At 35.2% G+C, this 22,148-nt stretch overlaps 3 protein-coding genes across 3 annotated transcripts; all 3 read right to left on the reverse strand.

Annotated features, from left to right (window-relative positions):
- Positions 1 to 1,222: 1,222 nt before the first annotated feature.
- LOC110445541 (TELO2-interacting protein 2-like) lies at positions 1,223 to 3,652 on the reverse strand. Its single transcript, XM_021490205.1, has one exon. It carries the CDS (start codon positions 3,494 to 3,496, stop codon positions 1,952 to 1,954), a length of 1,545 nt encoding a protein of 514 aa, XP_021345880.1. The 5' UTR covers positions 3,497 to 3,652; the 3' UTR covers positions 1,223 to 1,951.
- Positions 3,653 to 7,183: 3,531 nt separating this feature from the next.
- Positions 7,184 to 17,196, reverse strand: LOC110445618 (mortality factor 4-like protein 1). The gene is made up of 10 exons (XM_021490309.1): positions 17,078 to 17,196; positions 15,915 to 16,033; positions 15,639 to 15,746; positions 15,131 to 15,286; positions 14,305 to 14,406; positions 13,848 to 13,936; positions 13,517 to 13,616; positions 12,629 to 12,698; positions 10,039 to 10,123; positions 7,184 to 9,400 (listed from the first exon to the last, which is right to left on the reverse strand). The coding sequence occupies exons 3-10, from the start codon at positions 15,675 to 15,677 to the stop codon at positions 9,313 to 9,315; spliced, it is 729 nt and encodes a 242-aa protein (XP_021345984.1). The 5' UTR covers positions 15,678 to 15,746; positions 15,915 to 16,033; positions 17,078 to 17,196; the 3' UTR covers positions 7,184 to 9,312.
- Positions 17,197 to 17,902: 706 nt separating this feature from the next.
- Positions 17,903 to 21,672, reverse strand: LOC110445619 (mortality factor 4-like protein 1). Its single transcript, XM_021490310.1, has 4 exons — positions 21,566 to 21,672; positions 19,420 to 19,466; positions 18,719 to 18,786; positions 17,903 to 18,010 (listed from the first exon to the last, which is right to left on the reverse strand). Exons 1-4 carry the CDS (start codon positions 21,591 to 21,593, stop codon positions 17,920 to 17,922), a joined length of 234 nt encoding a protein of 77 aa, XP_021345985.1. The 5' UTR covers positions 21,594 to 21,672; the 3' UTR covers positions 17,903 to 17,919.
- Positions 21,673 to 22,148: the final 476 nt, after the last annotated feature.

Below are 22,148 nucleotides of genomic sequence, written 5' to 3' on the forward strand. Positions count from 1 at the left end.
GGCCATATTGGATTTCTGATCGACCCGAAAAATAACAACACTTTGTCAGGACCATGAGTCGATCATTCCTACAAACTTTCAGTTCAATCGGCCCAGCAGAACTTGACTTTAAGTTTGAAATAGGTTTTCAAAATGGCGGCCGTGGCGGCCATATTGGATTTCTGATCGACCCGAAAAATAACAACACTTTGTCAGGACCATGAGGCGATCATTCCTACCAACTTTCAGTTCAATCGGCCCAGCAGAACTTGACTTTAAGTTTGAAATAGGTTTTCAAAATGGCGGCCGTGGCGGCCATATTGGATTTCTGATCGACCCGAAAAATAACAACACTTTGTCAGGACCATGAGGCGATCATTCCTACCAACTTTCAGTTCAATCGGCCCAGCAGAACTTGACTTTAAGTTTGAAATAGGTTTTCAAAATGGCGGCCGTGGCGGCCATATTGGATTTCTGATTGACCTGAAAAATAACAACACTTTGTCAGGACCATGAGGCGATCATTCCTACCAATTTTCAGTTCAATCGGTCTAGCAGAACTTGACTTTAAGTTTGAAATAGGTTTTCAAAATGGCTCAGGTGACCTAAAAATTGAATTTAACCCATTCACCCCTAAACTTAAGTCGCATTTGAACCTTACCAAAGACTGGGAAAGTCCAGTATTTATGTAGGGGTGAATGAGTTGAGCAGAGAGGAAAGATCTAGACTGAATGCAAATCAACATACACAACACATTTAACCAGAGATGACAGATTGAGAAGTAAAAGATAGCAACTTCTACAGAGATGACAGATTGAGAAGTAAAAGATAGCAATTTCTACAGAGATGACAGATTGAGAAGTAAAACATAGCAACTTCTACCAGAGATGACAGATTGAGAAGTAAAACATAGCAACTTCTACCAGAGACTATAAACACCTTGACTGAAAGCAGTGTTACATACACAACACATTTAACCAGTGATGACAGATTGAGAAGTAAAAGATAGCAACTTCTACAGAGATGACAGATTGAGAAGTAAAACATAGTAACTTCTACCAGAGACTATACACACCTTGACTGAAAGCAGTGTAATATAAAATGTTTCATAGGAGATAACAGACTGATTGGGAATCAACAAACAAACAAGTGTAACCAAAGATGACCGATCAAGAGATTGGGAATAAACAAATATGCAAGATCATTGTAGTAAACATGTTTTACTGGTAATTAGGCTGTATAATTGAAGCTTTGTGGCAACGTTTTAATTATATATGAGGGTACAGTTTGCTACAAACAATTTTTTCATTTTTATGAAACAGCTTTTTGAAAAATCAATTAGGAATAGGACACAAGTTTCGAATTACCACTAGAATAATGTTTCCTAAATTTAAAGGAAAAAATATGACACGGTAGGAGGTTTCCCAAACGACCACAATGTGAATTTCAAGTTTTTGCGATCAATTTCATGGAAATTTTGTGAATAGATATATGCAATGTGCAAAATAAGTAAGTAAAGCCCTTTTCAGCAAATCCAAATCAAATTTTAACTGCATTGAATTTTCTGGGTAAGTGCACAGATTACACACAAACTAGCTTTCACTCACTGACTTGACAGGGAAACACAAAATGGTGGTAATTTTTGTAAAAAAAAAAGAACGTCATCCATGTGTACTCGTTTTACAAATCTCTGTCACCAAAGCAAAAAATCCTTGTATATAATGCGATTGCAATTTATTTTTTCAAAGTTTGACTACATAATATGCAATCTTTTAATTAACCAAACAAAATGTTAAGCAAATCCACTTGTGATTTGTACTGGTGAAGAGTATAATGAAAATAGAGGAAATGTTTCAACCCACCAACAAATGGGTGTTTTAATTCATGATCAATATTATGGCATTTTAATCCTCTAGACACAAGGTTCTTTCCTAGTAATTTGAGAAAGTATTATACTTATGTCTTTTGGTCTTTACTGCATTAATGTTGTGATGTCTGTTTCTACTACTTGTTTACATATTGACCTACAAAGATCTGGAATGCCGTCACAATCTAATGGCCCCAGTTGATTTATGATTTTCTCTGAATCCAGACACTTCAACAAAACCAGAGTTTCTTTAATTGCTGCTACAAGCTCTGCCTTGACCCCATCTGAAATTGTCAGATTTTCGTCCATTGACAGGTCGCACAAACATTTGACCAGCATTTTCAGAATACTGTTACTGTAACGAGGAATTCTAGGCCAACAGCATCTGATGATCTTCTTTAACAAGTCAACCATGCTTAATCTAGCCTCTTCACATGGGCCATCTGATATCTCAAGGAAATTTCCAATCACTTTTAAAGTGTTACTGAGGTAACGAATAGCAGATATTCCCATGATTTCCACAAAACTGTGCAAATGCCGAGTATATATTCTCCTCAGAGTCAAAATGTTTTCCCCTTCTGCATTTTGAAGTAGTTGCTGGTATATTTCATCATATCTAGTCACTGGTCGTCCGTTCTCTCCAGCTTGAGGATTTTTTTCAACAACTTTTAATATAGACAGTATAGCTGGAATGGTTTTGGCTAAAAGTGGTGGTTCTGTTGTGTAGAGCTGATGCCGCAGTGCCGCTAGAATTACCTCCCCTCGCCCATACCAACGTAACTCTTCTGCAGACACATTGTTTATGATATGCATCAGACAGGACACTCCACTGACTTTATTTTCCAACATGTAGTCATCTGTGAACAGAAGAGCAGGTGGCAATACACTCTCCAAGGATTCACTTAAAGTTGGAAACAAAGTATGAGTCAAACACCACACAAACACAGACTTTGCTCCAGGATTTTTCTTCCATGTTTCCCTCTGTAATTTCAATCTGAGTAACTGCAAAATTTTGTAAAGTAATGTTGACTCAACCCTTTCAATTTCATCATTTGGAACTAAGTGGCATTGCAACAGTTTAGCATTTTCTTCAACATTGAAAAGCTCACATAAACAACAAAGCAGGCTTTCCGCTGACTTGTTCGAACTGCTTGTAGTCCAAAGTCTTTCCTCTACGTGGTCCAATGCTATGATCGTTGCAGTTGGGCAAATATCGCAAATTAACTTGAAAGCATGCGTGTCTTTATTCCTCAAAGCTCTAAGACGATGGAGTAAAACTATCACAAACGAAATAGTTTTCTCTGCATAGGATGCAACGCAAGGAAAGTCATTGACATCAAATGCATAATGTTCCTTGTTTTGAAAAGTTGGCACAAATACGGAACTTATGACTTCATGTATTTTTTTGTGCAGGTCGGTCCCATCTTTCTGTTGAAAGCTTCCAATAAGCCATTCGTCATCACATTCTTTTAGGAGACAGGTAACAATTTCCACATGGATACTAAGATTTTCTTTCTTTTTGAATTGTCTAAGAAATTTCAGAATATCATGGAGTGTGTAGCGCGACCATATTTTAGAGAAATTGTGTCTACTTTCACTTTGATCGCTGCTTCCTAGGAAGCCACCAAACAACGTGTTCAATCCCTCCATACATATAATCAGAGTCGCATCAGCAGGTATGATTATTCAATGGTTATTTCAATAACTAAACATTGGCAATTATCTTGAAGACTTACAAAGCATCCGATACATCCAGCCCGTTCAGTACACACACACATGGGTATAGCACATGGAGGCCGCCATGACTGTGACTTGCTAATATTAAAACCGGAAGCGGAATGTCCGGATTGTTCCGGATATATATATTATATCCTTTCTGTGGCAATCTGCTTAAAATCATCGGTTACATGGCTCCGTTAACAGACGGAGCTATGTAACAGATGATTTTAATGAGATTGTTTCTGTGGCAGTTTCATATAATAAAAAGGAATACAAAAATATACAAAATATACATCTTTATATATTCGCGAATCATAATTTAATACTTCAGAAAATACACCGATACCGACAATGAGTAATACTGAAGACTATCGTAAGTGTCTTACTAGACATTTCTTGTTGAGGGGCCGTGTGTTGTAGTGTCCCCTGGTACGTTGTTTTATGAGTGTAGTGTCCTTTAGAAGGTTTTATGATGTTGAGGTGTACGTCAAGCCAAACGTTTTGTGATGAGTGTAGTGTCCAGTTAAACGTTTTGTGATGAGTGTAGTGTCCAGTTAAACGTTTTGTGATGAGTGTAGTGTCCAGTTAAACGTTTTGTGACGAGTGTAGTGTCCAGTTAAATGTTTTGTGACGAGTGTAGTGTCCAGTTAAACATTTTGTGATGAGTGTAGTGTCCAGTTAAATGTTTTGTTACGGGTGTATAGTGTCCTGTGGGATGTTTTATGATGAGTGTAGTGTCCAGTTGAATGTTTTGTTATGAGTGTAGTGTCCAGTAAGACGTTTTGTGATGAGTGTAGTGTCCAGTTAGACATTTTGTGATGAGTGTTGTGTCTAGTAAGACATTTTGTGATGAGTGTTGTGTCCAGTTAGACATTTTGTGATGAGTGCAGTGTCCAGTTAGACATTTTGTGATGATTGTTGTGTCCAGTTAGACGTTTTGTGATGAGTGTAGTGTCCAGTTAGACATTTTGTGATGAGTGTTGTGTCCAGTAAGACGTTTTGTGATGAGTGTAGTGTCCAGTTAGACATTTTGTGATGACTGTTGTGTCCAGTTAGACATTTTGTGATGAGTGTTGTGTCCAGTAAGACGTTTTGTGATGAGTGTTGTGTCCAGTTAGACATTTTGTGACGACTGTTGTGTCCAGTTAGACGTTTTGTGATGAGTGTAGGGTCTAGTAAGACGTTTTGTGATGAGGGTGTTGTCCAGTAAGATGTATTGTGATGAGTGTAGGGTCCAGTAAGACATTTGTGATGAGGGTAGTGTCCAGTAAGACATTTGTGATGAGTGTAGTGTCCAGGAAGACATTTGTGATGAGTGTAATGTCCAGTAAGACGTTTTGGGATGAGTGTTGTGTCCAGTAAGACGGTTTGTGGTGAGTGTAGTGTCCAGTCAGACGATTTGTGATGAGTGTTGTGTCCAGTTAGACGTTTTGTGATGAGTGTAGGGTCTAGTAAGACGTTTTGTGATGAGGGTGTTGTCCAGTAAGATGTATTGTGATGAGTGTAGTGTCCAGTAAGTCATTTGTGATGAGTGTAGTGTCAAGTAAGACGTTTTGGGATGAGTGTGTTGTCCAGTAAGATGTATTGTGATGAGTGTAGGGTCCAGTAAGACATTTGTGATGAGGGTAGTGTCCAGTAAGACTTTTTGGGATGAGTGTTGTGTCCAGTAGGATGTTTTGTGATGAGTGTAGTGTCTAGTAACACGTTTTGTGATGAGTGTGTTGTCCAGTAAGATGTATTGTGATGAGTGTAGTGTCCAGTAAGACATTTGTGATGAGTGTAGTGTCCAGTAAGACGTTTTGGGATGAGTGTTGTGTCCAGTAAGATGTTTTGTGATGAGTGTAGTGTCCAGTAAGACGTTTTGTGATGAGTGTTGTGTCCAGTAAGACGTTTTGTGATGAGTGTAGTGTCCAGTAAGACGTTTTGTGATGAGTGTGTTGTCCAGTAAGACGTTTTGTGATGAGTGTGTTGTCCAGTAAGACGTTTTGTGATGAGTGTGTTGTCCAGTAAGACGTTTTGTGATGAGTGTGTTGTCCAGTAAGACATATTGTGATGAGTGTTAAGTGTTCTTGCTGTGTAGGACGTTTTTTGATGGGTGTATTATCCTGCAGGAGGATTTTTTTTATATATAATAAGTGTATCGTCCTGTTAGATGTCTTTTGATTAGCGAAGTTTACTTTAGGACGTTTAATTTTGTGGCATGACGTTAGCAATTATGCATCTCCCATTACATGGTGAGTAACTGTAGCAAGACATTGCGTTACACAAGGTATTTCATTTAATGCCTCGATAGTAAGGAAATACAATATATAACATTTCACAATGTCCCGTCTGTCCTTGAAGTCAATGGCAAATCAACTGGCGATAGACATTATACAGTATACTGTTTTTAAATAACTTCTAAAAAGCCTGAAACGGTTTAATGAAAAAATCAAAGATGAATGCATCATCATTATACAGTCTGTACCTTATGGTCAAGGTTACACAAAGTGGTTAAAGGGCAAGTCTGTTTAATGCTTATTCGGACAAAAACGTACGAACTGAAACAGATTTTATTTGATTTTCATAGTTTGGTTTATCATTACAGACCGGTGTGTTACGTACAACTCAATAGTCGTACACCAATACCATGATCATAACAATAAGTCAGAGTTTGAAGCTGATGCTTTGGCTTGCTTTCCTGGACAATGTGCTTTTCCTCTGAATTTGTATCTTCCTGTATGGATGAATGTGTATTGACTACATACCACTCTTGTGTCTGTACCATGGTCCTAAGGTCAAGATAACAGCAAGTGGTTCAGGAGAAAATTATTCTCAATCTATCTTTTCTGTGCATAACTTTCTTTGGACATTTTATATTGTGATACACAATGAACTATGTTGTACGTAACTCTCTACCTACAGCTCAGAGCATTGTGTTGAGCCATTTTGAAGCTTACATAGGTACTGCTTCTCTGATTAATACCCTTTTAACAGTAAAACTGCCACTGATGGATACATCATCATCATGCCAAGTCTATACATCTCAGAAACACCTCAGTATGTCTTAGTGAATAACTGTAACATGTTCATTTGGATATATATTCCACTGATAATGTTAAGTTGACAGATATTGAAGTTCATATGTATCTGATCTCACATGAGTTTCCATTTCATATGAGTTTTATGAAACGAGTCTAAGAATTTTTTAATTTAGCGAGAGTCTGGTGAGCTAAAATGAAAAAAATCGTGACGAGTTTCATAAATTTCATATGAAATGAAAACAAGTGTAAGATCCTTTTTATCACATAATCAAGATTTGTGGCATTAATTCGTGTAAAACGACCATTTTCATGCAACCCTGAAATGTAAAAAGCCGCCATTTTAACTCCAGTGCATAAGTCTGTGACGTCATGTACCTGTCCTAGGCGTGACGTCACAATTCAAACTTACAACCAATCACAGGGCTGATAGGTCATATTACATGGGTTAATACGCAAAACAAATATGACATGGATATATTCACTGGATAACAAAGTACATTATGTGATAAAAACTTTTAAGTAGAACCATGCGGACAGAATAGGTAAACACTGCCACTTTGGTGATTTGGGACTTAGAATAATCAGGAAATATTTCTTTTTGTTTTTTACCTTTATTTATTTTCATAAAAATAGCATCATGCTGTTGTACACTTGGTCTACATCATAAAACCAACAAAAGCAATGTCGAACAGTTTCAGAAATAGAAACTGATCCATGATGACATGGATGTAACAGGATTTTATAGACAGCTTTATTTGATAAAGTACATAATGATAATAAAAGAAATTGCTAGAAAATGTATAACTTCATGTTCATTCACTTTTTTTTTAAATCCTTTGCTTCAATGTTTCTAATTCTACATATTGCTGATGTATTTTAAAATATGATGGTGAAAATAAAATGACACTTGATTCTTAAACTGATGTTTATTTCTAAATCAGTATCACGTATATATCATTTGCTCACATATTCGGATATTTGCTCACATTCAAACAGAATAAAAATTTCAGTTACTTGCTGAAAATTTCCACAAAACATATTGACACTACTTAATAATAATACTCTTTTAATGCAACTTAGATATGTTTAAAGAAAAAGAAATAAACTCAATTAGACCAGGTCCATCTTCACTCCAATATAAAATGCTCCATGAAGTTTCCTCATTATATATAATATATATAAGTACCCTTACATGAATTTAGAAATTATGCATCAGTATCATAAATGTTCTGTAACCTTGTTAATTTTTTTCTTTCACTAAAGCTAATAGGGAAAATTAAGATTAGAACCTGTAGGATTTTTTGTGAAACTGGATCTAACAAAGTGGCTAGAGCCATTTATCTAGTCATTGTGCTAAACTCTTCAGTTTTTATATTGAACAGATTCAAGATTTATAGAAACTACAACTTGTTAATCCTTTATTGTTAATATCTTTATTATACAACTTTTCTGCATCTAAAGACATAAGGTGTGTATTCCTTTTATACATAACCATGTTCACCAGATAAATAATTGACTTGTAAGTCTTAAAACAGTCTACCATGTAACATGAAATGCCCAATGAACATTTAAAAGTACCTTTACATTTTTTTTACTATAACTGTGGATTCAAAGTTTATGAATACATTTATAGACATTACAGGAATGATTTAACTGACTCAAGTTCCAACATACCAGCTGCAGACAGCAGAAAGCTAATCAGCAGAATGATATGTAAAATGTAAATACTGTACTTAAATAGAAGTACTCATGGAGGTTCAAGTTCTACAATATTATGTACAAGTACGATGTATTTTTCTTCTCTTTCAGTATTTAACACATGTATACCAGGTAAAAATATTGTCTGAACTCACAGTTAATCATTTTACCACGACATTGTCAAAACTGATAACAACACAACACACATAGGTACGCTTTCATAACGAACCCTAAGTAACAAATGTAAGGAAATGCATCATTATATGAAAATTTGATAGTGTGATCTTCACAAGATAACTCTTTTGTTGGGGTACACCACAATGACTTTGCTAGGAACATACAACCAGTGCGACACAGTGCAGTAAATGTGTTCTACGTTTAAGCTTAAGGTGGTAAAATCTTGCAAGGAAAATACATCAAAACTGGCATTCTCCCAATCTTCTTGCACCGAAATACTGTCAACGTACATATTTTATTGGTTGTCTTATTTCAGTGCTTGTCATTATTGCGCTAAATCATGAATGCACGAATTGGAGTTCTTGTATTGTTTTCTATTGCATGTTTTTGGGATGTGCTAATCTATCAATGCGCTAATCTATTAAAATTTAATGATTTGAGTGCATGAAAATAAGTACATTTTCAGTATTATACTCCAAAATAATCTTGGCAACATTTTAATAAAAAGTCCTTATTATTCTCAAGATTTTGTCATTCATTACAATAAAACATCAAAAACATTAAGACAATTTTGCTTAGTATCATGTGATTATTATAAAAGCGCATATACCACTGTAAAATGGGATCAATTTTATCTGTATGAAAACTTAGCAATGGAAATATACAAAACTGATGTATCTATTGTAAAACTCACATGATAATCAAGAGATTTGAGATTGACATAAAGTTTACAAAATTGCCACATTCTAACAGTTCCAGTAGAACAGGTGTCCGCCTGATTATCGATTCTATCCTCCATAACAAAATGAAAGAAATAAAACAACAAAGTATAAATTTGACTCCATGTTCTCATAAAATAGCTTTCCGATGGTAGTCTGGAGGGGCCACAATAAAGTCATTCATACTCAGCAGGGTGGCGGAGTTTTTCTGCATGTACCTAGAACAGATCAGAGAAAGAATCTTAATAATACAAGATCGATTATATCCCCAAGGAAAATGCATGATGTGGTGATTTTTTCATCTGAATTTCCTACTTCTGTTTTTTTATTTTTATTTATTGCTCCTTCCAAGTGAGGAAGTCTTTTGACCAACTGACTTGAATAGCAAATTACTATTAGTAATGTGTAAACGAGATTTCATCTCTTCCTTCTCATAATGTTCAACATAAGGTATGCAGAACTAAGAAACAGGAGAATCTACTGATGTTTGAAAAATAGCAAAGACAAATTCCATGGTCAAATTCAAGATGTCTTCCTGGAGGCCATCTTATTTTTTAACTATGAATAGAGAGGAACCTAGATAGAAAGTTTCAATAAGATCCCACAAGTTCTTTCTGAAAAATAGAGATTGTCTTAAACTGTCAAATTTCAAGAAGAACAAACCAGAAACAGAACAAGGAAGAACCAGTACAAATGGGAGGCAAAATAAGTCCGCATTTACTTTTCTTACCTGTATACGTACTGTACTTCAAAACTAGTGTCAGTATGAGAACTAAACAGGTAGCTGATAAATAACTGATAACATGAAACAATATCACTCATGTTACAAGAATTAGTGGTTATCACCAGTGTTTACCTCAAGAAATCCTGTAGGTGGGTAAGTAGAAGTTGGATACTTTTCTCATCCAGTGATGTATAGGCTAGCATACCTCCAAGTTTTACTGTTAAGAAACAAAACAAAATCAGTTATCATATGCAAATGATTTCCTTTCAAAAATGAAATTCAAAAACTAACACAAAATCTATTAAAATTGACATCTGAATTTGAAAAGTTTATAATTAATATAATATAAAAAAAAATCAAATCACAATTGATTCTGTTTAATTTTAAATTAAGAAATGCTTAAAACGTCAGTGAATTGTTTTGAAGTATCATTAATATCCTGAATCTTATTCAAGAAATTAACAACAAAATATTGGCTTTTATTTCTTTTGTTTTGAAAAAAATAAGGCTGGCATGGTTAGAAATTTCATGCTTGGTTAATTAATTGTTGCTAACCATACACCGCCACCAGGGACTTGGAAATTGTGTGTCGATACTTAAGAGGTAGCTGATGAGTTGTTAATGTATTTAATGATAATGAATAGGAACTGAAGCCGACTATGATGAGGAATATTTGCTTAAAAATCTTTTTTTCTGTAACCTAGTTATGGTGAGTGACAAACCAATGAAGTATTAGTATTGTGGTCCAGGAACAAGTCTCATTATTGTTTGGTGGAGTGCATCTCACAGGTAACTGTGACCTATAAGGCATCCTAGTTTCCTTATCAGTTCAAACCTTCACTATGCATATCGATGGACCACGAGATGACTGTCTGTTGACCATCTTAGTTTTCTAAACAGTCCCAAAATTTGTTATGCTTAACTGGGGCCCATGGGGAACCTTGGTGTGAAATTTAATTAAGATCTCTCCAGTTTTTTTCTAAGAAATGGTGCTAACAACATCACAGATGGTGGGCTAATGATCTAGTGTGACTGATAAAATGGAAAGGAATCCAGATTATATTGTGACATTTCAAAGGAGACAAAAGATAAAGAGCCAAGTTGGGGGAACTGAAGCCTTTACAAATGATCTGGAAAAGCCACACCCCCACCCCCCAACATTCACCAAAAATTCTTGATCATATGATATTGATAAATCTTTTCATGGATCATTCTTTTTATTTCTACAGAGGCTCACTAAAATGAAAACTTCTTCTTAGTTAGAATCATTTTACAACTCTCATAAGATAATGAGACAGAAACTCAAATAATATATATATATACATCAACAGATCTTTTGTAACTATCATTGTACCACAAACAGTGCTTTGTTAAAGTCCCTGTCAGTATGTCATTCAGAACCATGTTCTAGTCTCTACATACAGACTACAGATACATTTTCCAGTGGCACTCAGGTTATAGGTTCCACTATTGTGCGATTTGTATTCATTATTTTTTTGTTTTTAAATCAGGTTTATGGTCCTCACAACAGCTAGGTCATATATAAAGATGGAACCTGTTAATCAAACAATAGTGATTATTAGATGCCATACGTACTATAAAGGCCGTCTTTCCTAATCGACAAATGTATATACTTAAAATATAAGTCAATAGAATAATGCACAGAACTGCAATATGTGCACAATAACAAGTGAAACATGTTAATGATTAGTGACAAAGGATGGTTAAAGAGAAATATAACTGAAAAATAAAAGCAGAACTACATCAGTACATGTAAATAATATGTCCTATAAAATGGAAATAATCAAATGAGTTCTACCTTTGATGGCAACTGAAATGACATATTACAGAAATATTCAGCAATCTTGTTAAAAGAGTTAGAAAAGTTTGCACACAAAAAATGCCCTTGGAAATAATCAAATTTTGCGATTCAGGTACTAATCAAAGAAAAAAATATTCCAACTGAAAGACTAATGATTGGTATCATTCATGAGTCTTGCAGTTGGAATATTTTTTTCTCTGATTAGTACCTGAATTTTTTATTTTTTGTTTTTGTGTTTTAGGTCCTATCAACAGCTATGGTCATTTAAGGATGTGCTAGATATTGATGGTGGAAGAAAGCCAGAGTTCCCGGAGAAAAACCTCAAACCGGCGGCCAGTACCTGGCAACTGCCCCACGTAGGTCTCGAACCCGCGACCCAGTGGTGGAGGGCTAGTGTTAGCAGAATGTCAGATGCCTTAACCAATTGGCCACCGTGGCCACTCATTCATAAAACATGTTCAACTGAACTTTTCTGTGGGTGTCTCGAACCCGCGACCCAGTGGTGGAGGGCTAGTGGTAGCAGAATGTCAGATGCCTTAACCACTTGGCCACCGCGGCCACTCACTCATAAAACATGTTCAACTGAACTTTTCCAAGGAAATGTAATCCTGATTCAAATCAGTAGTAAAACCCAGCAAGATAGTAGTTTCTACTTTCAGCTCTCTGGATACCAGGGTAGGAAGGGAGAGAGAACTTGCTTTCTTACATTGGATTACACAAACGCATTGCTAATGCTGCTCTAAAATTAGTCAAAACAAAAAAGCATTATTAGGGCTGTCTAACTTTGAAAAGCAAAAACAACAGAAGTACCCAGGATTTGAGATAAAACTGTTTCTTGTTCATTTCTATGCCATACAGTGAGGTGACTTGACCTTGAAAGTTTCACCTCAAGCAACTTACCAAAAAGACGTAGAAGATGGACAGCACCATATATGTTGGTCATAGGTTTGTCTGAGTGTTCCTTTACAATCTGTAACCGTCACAAATAACAAAACACTGAGAGTAATGGATACATTACAACAAGATTTGAAAATCACTGAACAAAAAAAGCAAAAGATTACAGAGAAAGCTTAGCAATCACCATTGTAAGATGTTCATTGGTTCTAGGTATTTTAAGTTTGATTTCCCCCATCTTTCCTATTCATCAGTTTATTTTTTTTGTTCATGCAATCATACTGCTGTGTTTTAAAGAATGTTTGACCTATTTACTAGCATGGTAATTGATGTGCAAAAGAATTTTAGCTGTAACTTGATAACACAAAGAAAGCTGACCACTGTATTGGTCCTGTTACCTGATAACACAAATAAAGCTGACCACTGTATTGGTCCTGTAACCTGATAACACAAGGAAAGCTGGCCACTGTATTGGTCCTGTTACCTGATAATACATTGCCTACCAATCGAAATATCAATAACATATTAATAACTTAATATTCTCCTGTTGCTAGTAAAAAGTATCTTTATAATGTATATTATAAAAGCAAGATACCTTACTCCGCTTGTTCCAGTCTACTCAGCTGTAAATGAGTATATGGTTGGGCAGTGCTAGAATTGTTGAATGCTAGCTATTAGCGCCGAAATGGCAGCTCCGGCTGTATGCTTTCCAGGTAGTTGAGAAAGATATTGGCTAGTTGCAAAGGCCCTGTAACCACGGATAATAATTTGTGAACCACTTTGAGACGACCTACGAACTAGGTTGTGATAAAGCGGTATATAAGAACCTCAAACTTTTATTATTATATTATTATATATCATTGTTACAGTAAATCTCTGTTACCATGGACTCACCTCACCGTACTGTGGTCTTTCAAATTTGTAGAGAAGTTGTGTGCCGAGCATGACATTGAAATACTCTCGGATTCCTTGGGTTACCTCAATGATTGCATCTCTGAAAACACCATTAACAAACAGGTGATTCACGACTCACTGTATATAATGTATCCTCCAGATAATTCCATCCACACTCTCCTTTACTTAACACTAGAAAGTAATTCTAATGCAAAAAAAAATCTCAAAAAATGAATATATTAACTTTTTTTTTACTTTTTTTTGTACTGTGGCCTGTTTTAATCACAAAAAGATTGAGACGAAATAAGAAAATTTGCAACTGAAGACTTACTTGTTACAAGTACTTCCCTTGGTGGTCTTGCTTCTCACATAATCGTCCAGAATATTGTCAACTGTTGCTTTACAGGGAAGCGACACCAACTGAAACATGAATGATAATCAACATGGGCTCTCAAAGATTTAACTCATTGATATGTTAAAGCAAAAGAAAATCTTAATTTCTTTATTGGGTTTAATAATCATGAGTTTTTGAAAATAAAACTTTTTAACCTCACAATAAATGTGTCATTGTTCTTACACTTTAAGATTTCTTTGATCTCAAACCAAAACAAAATTGGCCATCTGCGCATTAAAGCCAGTTTGGTCTCTGTGGAGTAAAACATATAGATAGATATTACAACACATAATTTGAACTGAAATTTGGAAGTTAAGGACAAAAAACTGCTTGGTGGGCACATTTATACTTTAAATACACGTAAGATACTGTATATTTGACCTGCGTTACCAACCTGTTTTTGTCGTGTTATGAGATCCCAGTCATCCACTAACCAAGGTTTTAGTTCATCAGGTATCTTTATTTTCACTTCTACCTTCGCTAAATAAGCTTCTTCCTGTAAAAAACAATTATTCTCAGTTTGTTTTCTTCAGTCAGATCCACGTTATTCAGTTTTTCCACGTTATTCAGTTTTTCCACGTTATTCACTTTTGCCGTAGTAACACATTTCTACACTACACCAGATTTCTGGAATCTGGCAGCATCTCCAAGGGATCACAAAGAGACTTAATTACATCAATATGAAATTCAAATAACCGAAAAGTAGGATCTTACAATGTACATGAATTAACATTTAAATGATATTTAATAAAGGAATCTGTGAAGTTTTCATTTTAGTAAGCCTATTTCAGCATATATGAAATATTCATTGCAGTTTTCATGAACATGATACGAAATGGAAACAAAGTAAACACTTTTTTAATACCACATGATCAAATTAAAATGTTTTGTAACATTGCAAATAAAGTTATAAATTAAGTTTTCTAGGGCATTCTTGAAGCTTAAAATTGTTGGATCTATATATATATATTTTGTCCATTGTGATGTCGTAATATAAACCTGGAGGTCCGTGACTTCATTTCATTATCATTTGATGATGTCACAACAGGTCACTCATATTAATTACACAAAATCATGCCCAAACATTTGACATGGGTGTATACACTGTAAAACATTGTAATCATGTGTTAAACAGAACATCTTAGCAAGAAACACAGAGATGTTTTAGACTGGTAGCTACAAATACAGAAATTTGAACTGTCATCATTTCAAAGCCATACCGATTCAACGACAGCCTCTACTGCTCCTCTTGTGCGCTTCCGCTTTAGTTCAGCAGTGGTGGGGGTGGCAGCTGGGCCGACTGTTGAGGAGGGGAAGGTTGCTGGTGCCATGGAAACAAGGGGAGTGACAGGTGCTGCAGGCTCTGGTATTGGTGCCTAGTGAAAAACGTGTTAATTTTGTAATCAACTTTAAATGTATGTGTACATGTATTAGCATGATAATTATGTATGCTCAAGTAGCAGAATACTCATTCTGTTAAGTGAGTGTTTTGAAATTTTGTACAGTTTAGCATAACAGTTTACTTCATGAAATTTAGCGTTTAGAAAACTTTGGAAAAGTACAAGCAGCCATTGATCATAATGGGGTCCTGTGGTTGCTGTTTAGATATATATCAGATTATGGGATACTGAAGGTGGGGGTTCCGACATATACACATATACACACAGGTGTACAATCAGATCAGGAGACAGCTGCTGGCCATGGTTGTTCCAACATAAAAACACTTACACTGACAGGAGCTGGGTCGGAGGGAGTTTCTGCTCGCATGCGTTTCCGCTTTTGTTGGTCTGGGATTGAGGATGAAGGCGTTCCTACGGTGGATTCTGATGTTGGTGTCTATAAACACATCAAAGTTCAGATTTTCTTGTAATTATTTTTATAAAATTATAAAATCATTTTTCAAATTTTACAACACACCTTGATGATGGTGGACTTGAAACTGTATCCAATAGCATTTGATATTGGCGAAATAAAACACGATCCCCAGGTAGTTAAAAATCTTACCGATTCTGTGCCTAAATCTGACTTGGCCCTCTTGCGTTTAAGTTCAGCAGCAGGTGCCTCTGTACTACTGGACTCTTGTTTACCTGACGTACTTGACTGGGAACTACTGACAGAACTTCCTGTACAACAGTAGAAGATAAATACAAAATGTTATTAAAGAAAAGAGGATGAAACACCATATCAGCAAAGTTAACCTGTACACTACCTATAGGTAATAAAGACATTCACAAATACTCGTCAGGAAAATGTCCAACCTACACTGTATATAAGAACAATGACCAAGTTTCAGCTGGACATTGCCTAACTATCTACATGTATTTTAAAATCAACAGATAATATAAAGGTAAAGCACATGTGAACAACTTCAGTTACATCTGCACTTGTTCTTTTTTTTGTGATTATTGTCAATATATTGGATATGTTGTCTGGAAATAACATACAATTGATGAATGATAAATGCACACAATGTTAGAATTTGTCAAGAAAAGAAATTAGAAATGGCACCCCTCTGGCCTACAACTACTGTTATTAGAATTGAAATTGTTAACATTATGACAGAAATAGTTTTAAAAGATTTCTATTGAATGTGGTAATAGTTTGACATGAAAACTCTAGATGAATGTCATTGGCACAGGGTAGTGCCTTATACATAAAGATGTAGTATCTCACATGACTCTACAGAAATATCGAGGTTAGCAAGACTTCTGGTGTGTACTATATAGAGCCTGATTGCAGGTAACCTCTGGCTAGTGCAGCGGGTTATCATTTATGCAGGGAAGCAAATTGTGTACAAGCATCTTTACACAGGTTTGTGTTAATTAATTCAGCAAATATTGTTCTGGAATCTTTTAGGGGGCCGCAGTGGCCAAGTGGTTAAGAAGTCTGACATTTATGATCATTAGCCTCCACCACTGTGTTGCAGGGTTGAGGCCTACGTCAGGCAGTAGTGAGTAGCCAGTGTTTTTTTTCCAGACACTCCACCACCAAAACATGTTACGTCCTTATATGACCGCAGCTGTTAATAGGATGTAAAACACATACAAACCAAATCTGGATTCTTATGATCATATCTACAAGATTCAACTTCAATATCAAAGTTGAGATTAGTGAATATAAAAAATCCTCGAAGTGTTCAGTAACCAGTGGTTATAATATAACTGTACCTCTTTGTTTTGAACTCTTTTCTATGGTAGGTGTTTCCGATCTCTCTTTATCTTTTTCTTTGTCTTTTTCCTTTTCTTTGTCTTTGTCCTTTTCTTTTTTATCTTTTTCCTTTTCCTTGTCTTTGTCCTTTTCTTTTTCTTTTCTATCTTTTTCCTTTTCCTTGTCTTTATCTTTCCTTTCTTTTTCTTTATCTTTGTCTCTTTCTTTCTCTTTTTTGTCTTTTTCCTTATCTTTGTCTCTTTCTTTCTCTTTTTTGTCTTTTTCCTTATCTTTCTCTTTTTTGTCCTTTTCTTTATCCTTTTTGTCTTTTTCCTTCTCCTTATCTTTGTCCTTGTCTTTGTCCTTGTCTTTTTCTTTTTCCTTCTCCTTTTCTTTCTCTCTCTCCTTTTCTTGCTTTCTTGAGTAAGCCCTTGCCTGTCTTCTTTGCCTGGAAAAATCATCATTTAATTACCTGGTAACTGTTTTAATTCCATTTTTAGCATGAAATCAGAACTATGAAAAGGCTGATCAGTCCTTAAGTCTAGATTGTTGCTGACTCCTGATTCGTAAATCATATCTCAAGTTTAAATGATTGAAATTCCAAAAGTGAGAATTTTGCTTAAATTTGATACATATATGTTTCATCAGAATCTGGTTATATGTTATTTAGTTACTGTGCGGAACCTGTCCTACAAGTTTTGATTATCTTCCAATTTAGCCTCAGCTTTCGTACATTTCATTCCTTAACTCATTCACTCCTACATTTTTTAACTGGACTTGCCCAGTCTTTGATTTAGTAAGGTTCAAATGTGACTTCAGGGGCGAATGGGTTAAATGGAGATACCGCAAATATTGAATGTACTTACTGGTGAGCCTTGTGTAATTCCCTTTGTTTCATCTGACCGGCATCATTACATTTCAGCACTCTGCTTTCTGGTACCCATTCATCCCAACTGAATAAAGAAATTAAAAAATAAACATGATTAAGACCTGAACTAAAGCATAATGTGGAAGCAAAATAAACTCAACAACAATTTTAATGGATTCCATTTTATGTACCAATGTGAACAGGCCAATGCAATAGCAGAATTTCTTGACCCATCAGCTATCAACAGTTATACAATGAAATATAATATTATACATGTCCATTATTTGGGATTCCATAATATTTAAAAAATTATAAGACGTTAAAAAAAAATCTTAAGTTGAGAATTAAAGTTGGCATGCCAACTGTATGAATTAATTTAATTTGTATTTCGGTTTAAATTTTCAACTTGACATATAGTGTTTTAACATGATCTTTACAAGGAAAGGTTCAGACACTGGCTCAATATAGTGAACTTGAAGGCAGACTGAACTTGATGTATATTATAATTAAACACAAAATACATAATTTTTCATGAAATCAGTTTATATGTGTAAAATGTCTAGAAATTGTCAAAATGTTTACTCAAGCAATATATGAATATACATACATTGTGTGAACATTTTTAAATACAGCATAATCAGACTGTATTCATGTATCCACATGTTTTTCAAGTTCAACTATTATGTATTCTCTGAAATGCCACCAGTTATACCCTGTATCTATCTAGTGTTATATCAACGAAGAATATACACACATGACGTGCGAGCAGTTACTGCTGTTACCCAATACATACTTTTTATTCCAGCCGTTGTAATGGATGAAGTATCGGACCTTGTTGTCTTTAGTTTCATACTTTACACACTAAAATGAAATTATTTAATAATCAATGAATACAATATAGTGTATGCATGGATACCGGAGCAAAGAAACTTTTACCAAAACAACCACTAATTCTACCACCACTTTATGATCAGCTACATCAAAACAGAGAATCTGCAGTTTTGAATGCATTAAATACAAGTTAGTACCATTGTTGATTTTTCAATAATATCAATCTTCACACCTTGACAATTCAATATCACTTTTGATACACTTGATCTGTCACACTGCGAAAGATATTGATTGTATCAAATTGACAGAATGCAATATCTGGCTGGCAAGAATGTACTCTCTATTTTTTTCTGGTATGCCAGCAAAAACAGACAATTTTTTTCTTGGTCTTTCCAATGTGTGAACAATATATATATATCTATGTTGACATTTAAATTTTGTATAAATTTTGAACCTAACAGTGACTGAATGGTACAGTATAATAGATGGCATCAGAAACCAACTGCAGAGACTCCATATAATTTATGTACATGTACTTGTATTCAAACACTGTTACAAATCATTCAATAGTTGTGTTTTTATTTGTCAAACATTTGTTTTATTCTTAAACCAAACTTATTGTTAACAATGAATCTAATATGGCTATGTTACTCTGTACTGTACCTTTGCTTCATAGAGAAGTGGTCCATGGAAACAGAGAACCTTCTCTCCTGAAAAAAAAAGAGAAATTTTAAATATAGCATTTCATATATATATATATACAAGCACTCATATTATAAAACTGTGAAGTTCCTGTTGGTGAGTAGACTTGAATTAAAATGTATGGCTTGTTTAGTTGTTACATTTTACTAAACTTTGTGAGTTGATTGATAATTTGTAATTCTTCACCAAACATGAATATGTCAGACTTTATATTAGGACATGTCTGATAAAATCTTGTTTGGTCAAATAAAAAATCTCAACAAGTCTGTTCAAACTATTTTACATTAAAATTATAAAATGCTTACATAAAAACTGCTTTTTAGTTACCTTTGTATTGGAATGGAATAAAATACACAAATTGGTTGAAAACATACATTTGCAGTGTGATTTTTATATGCCACAACTCCTTGTCGTTTGCTTATTCACATAAATGCCCCTGCTGCCATGTGAAATTAGTTTCAGTGTTCTATAAAAAGTTACAACCACTTTGATCTTGATACCCATGAAACAATACATGCACACACACAAGGTATACGTATACACTTAAAGTTGATAAGTTGATTTTAATTTTCATATTTTTTTCTTCTGTATGTTATTACCATCTCCATTTCTTTCATTATTCTATTTTAAAGTGTAAAATAATTTGAAAGGGGGCAATTTTAGCATATCATGCAACATGTTTTTGAAGGGCATTCTTGATGTGCTGTCAGAGGGTTTATGGAGCAATCATGATCAATGTATAAGTTACTTAAGTGCATATCTGGTAATATTGTTTAATGTTTATTAGGGTTTTTCCAAGCTATTTTGGGAACTTTAGGGCCCCTGACTGCCTGAGCATGAATTGGGAAAATAGTTCTAGTTCTATCGGTTTTTTGCCAACTTCAACAAAATGAAGATTATGCAAGTTATGATAGGAATTGCATGGCTTGGGGATAAAAAGATTAGTAAGATGTACAAGAGTTGATTGCAGATTTAAAGGCAGATAGTGTAGCACTTGTGGCCAAGTCAGGAGGGAGGGCATTCCATTGAAATGTAGTAGGACAAGGAATAGTGATAAAGATAGTGCCATTGCTGGGCCTCGAACCTGCGACCATTGGCTCTCCAGCCCGATGTTCTACCGCTGAGCTAAAGGGAAATTCCCTACAGCTGACGCTTGAAAGGCAACCTAATCAATGCACTTCTTTTACATTATTCCCTTCTTTTTCAAAAAACCAACCCAGGTTCTTTGACTACCCGCCAATTGCAAGGGTTCTCCTACCTTGAACGGGGAGGGTCAACGGCACGTTGTAGGATGAGGAATAGTGATCGAGATAGTGCTGTCGCTGGGCCTCGAACCCGCGACCATTGGCTCTCCAGCCCGATGCTCTACCACTGAGCTTAAGCGAATTTCCCTACAGCTGACGCTTGTAAGGCAACCTAATTCAATGCACTTCTTTTAGAGATATTGTTCGCGGAAAGAAGCTTTTTTTCCTAACAGAGGTTCTGCAGGAGAGTATTTGAAAGGAAAGTGCGTGAGAATGTCTTGATAAGGGATTGAATGGGATCAGATCTGTGGAGCGAACAGCTATTTGTTTATTTACTATTTATACATCACAGTGAGACGAGAATCTCAACGTCGGTCTACCAGGCTACGCCACTGCAAGCGGTCCAGCATATCGCTCACACTGGACATATTCCTTTGTCAATTAGTAACAAAATGGGCAGCTCGGCGTTGGACCTTCTAAATTTGGTCAATATCTTTTTTAAAATGTGAATCCAAAAACCACACTGGCATATTCTAATTTTGGACTGACCAAGGCTTTATACGCTTTAATTTTTATCATCGGCATTTGAAAAACATTTGGACCTTTCGTCAGTGTTCCCATATGTACAGGTTTGGGGAAATATCATATGTTTGGAATAAACAAAACCTACAATGTGACTTGCAAAATTGCAAAAAGTTTTCCTATCGGGTGCCGAAACGCTAAAACGATGAACCCGATCCCGATTCATGATGGCGAGATTTGTTTAAAAAAATACAAACTTATGAGAAAGATATGTTAACGAGTACAAATTTAAGTTCACCATGTACATAGGACAATTGTTAAAGGTTATTAATAATACGTACCTTCCACAAATTTCATTTTAGGTGGCATTGTCGTCGATGAAATATCTGTAATAATCTCCCGCGAATAACCCGGACATACCAACTGAACATCTGACCAACAAACCAAATGCAGTGGTGGTTGTTCCGGAATATTATAAGCGGGCGTTAACTTTCCTTGCTTCTGAATAACTCTATGAAAATATGAAAAAATAGAGGCATAAGATAGCTTTTTTAAAATGAAATGCTCACGAGCATAAGTTTATTGTTTGTATTTATTTACGCAACGTAGCAGGATTATAAATGGGAGAGGGTAAAACTCGGAATATTACACCCGCCACGGAGTTCGTATATTGTTTTTGAGTTGTGCAATAAAACTTTCTCAATATTCTAAACAAAAATATAATGAAAATATATAATGAACGGTGATACAATGATGAATAAAACATATTATCGGAGAAGCGGATCATGACTAACGGGAACGTTTTATCAATGTGCTTTATACCAAACTATCAATTCCAAAAATGTTTGTTCATTCTTTATAAATAGATAACGTTACTATCCAGTTTTTATTTCTATAACAAGTTGGTATTTCCGGCGTTTTCAC

Source organism: Mizuhopecten yessoensis, unplaced genomic scaffold, assembly GCF_002113885.1.
Source record: "Mizuhopecten yessoensis strain PY_sf001 unplaced genomic scaffold, ASM211388v2 scaffold2329, whole genome shotgun sequence".
In the NCBI taxonomy this organism is placed as follows: domain Eukaryota; kingdom Metazoa; phylum Mollusca; class Bivalvia; order Pectinida; family Pectinidae; genus Mizuhopecten; species Mizuhopecten yessoensis.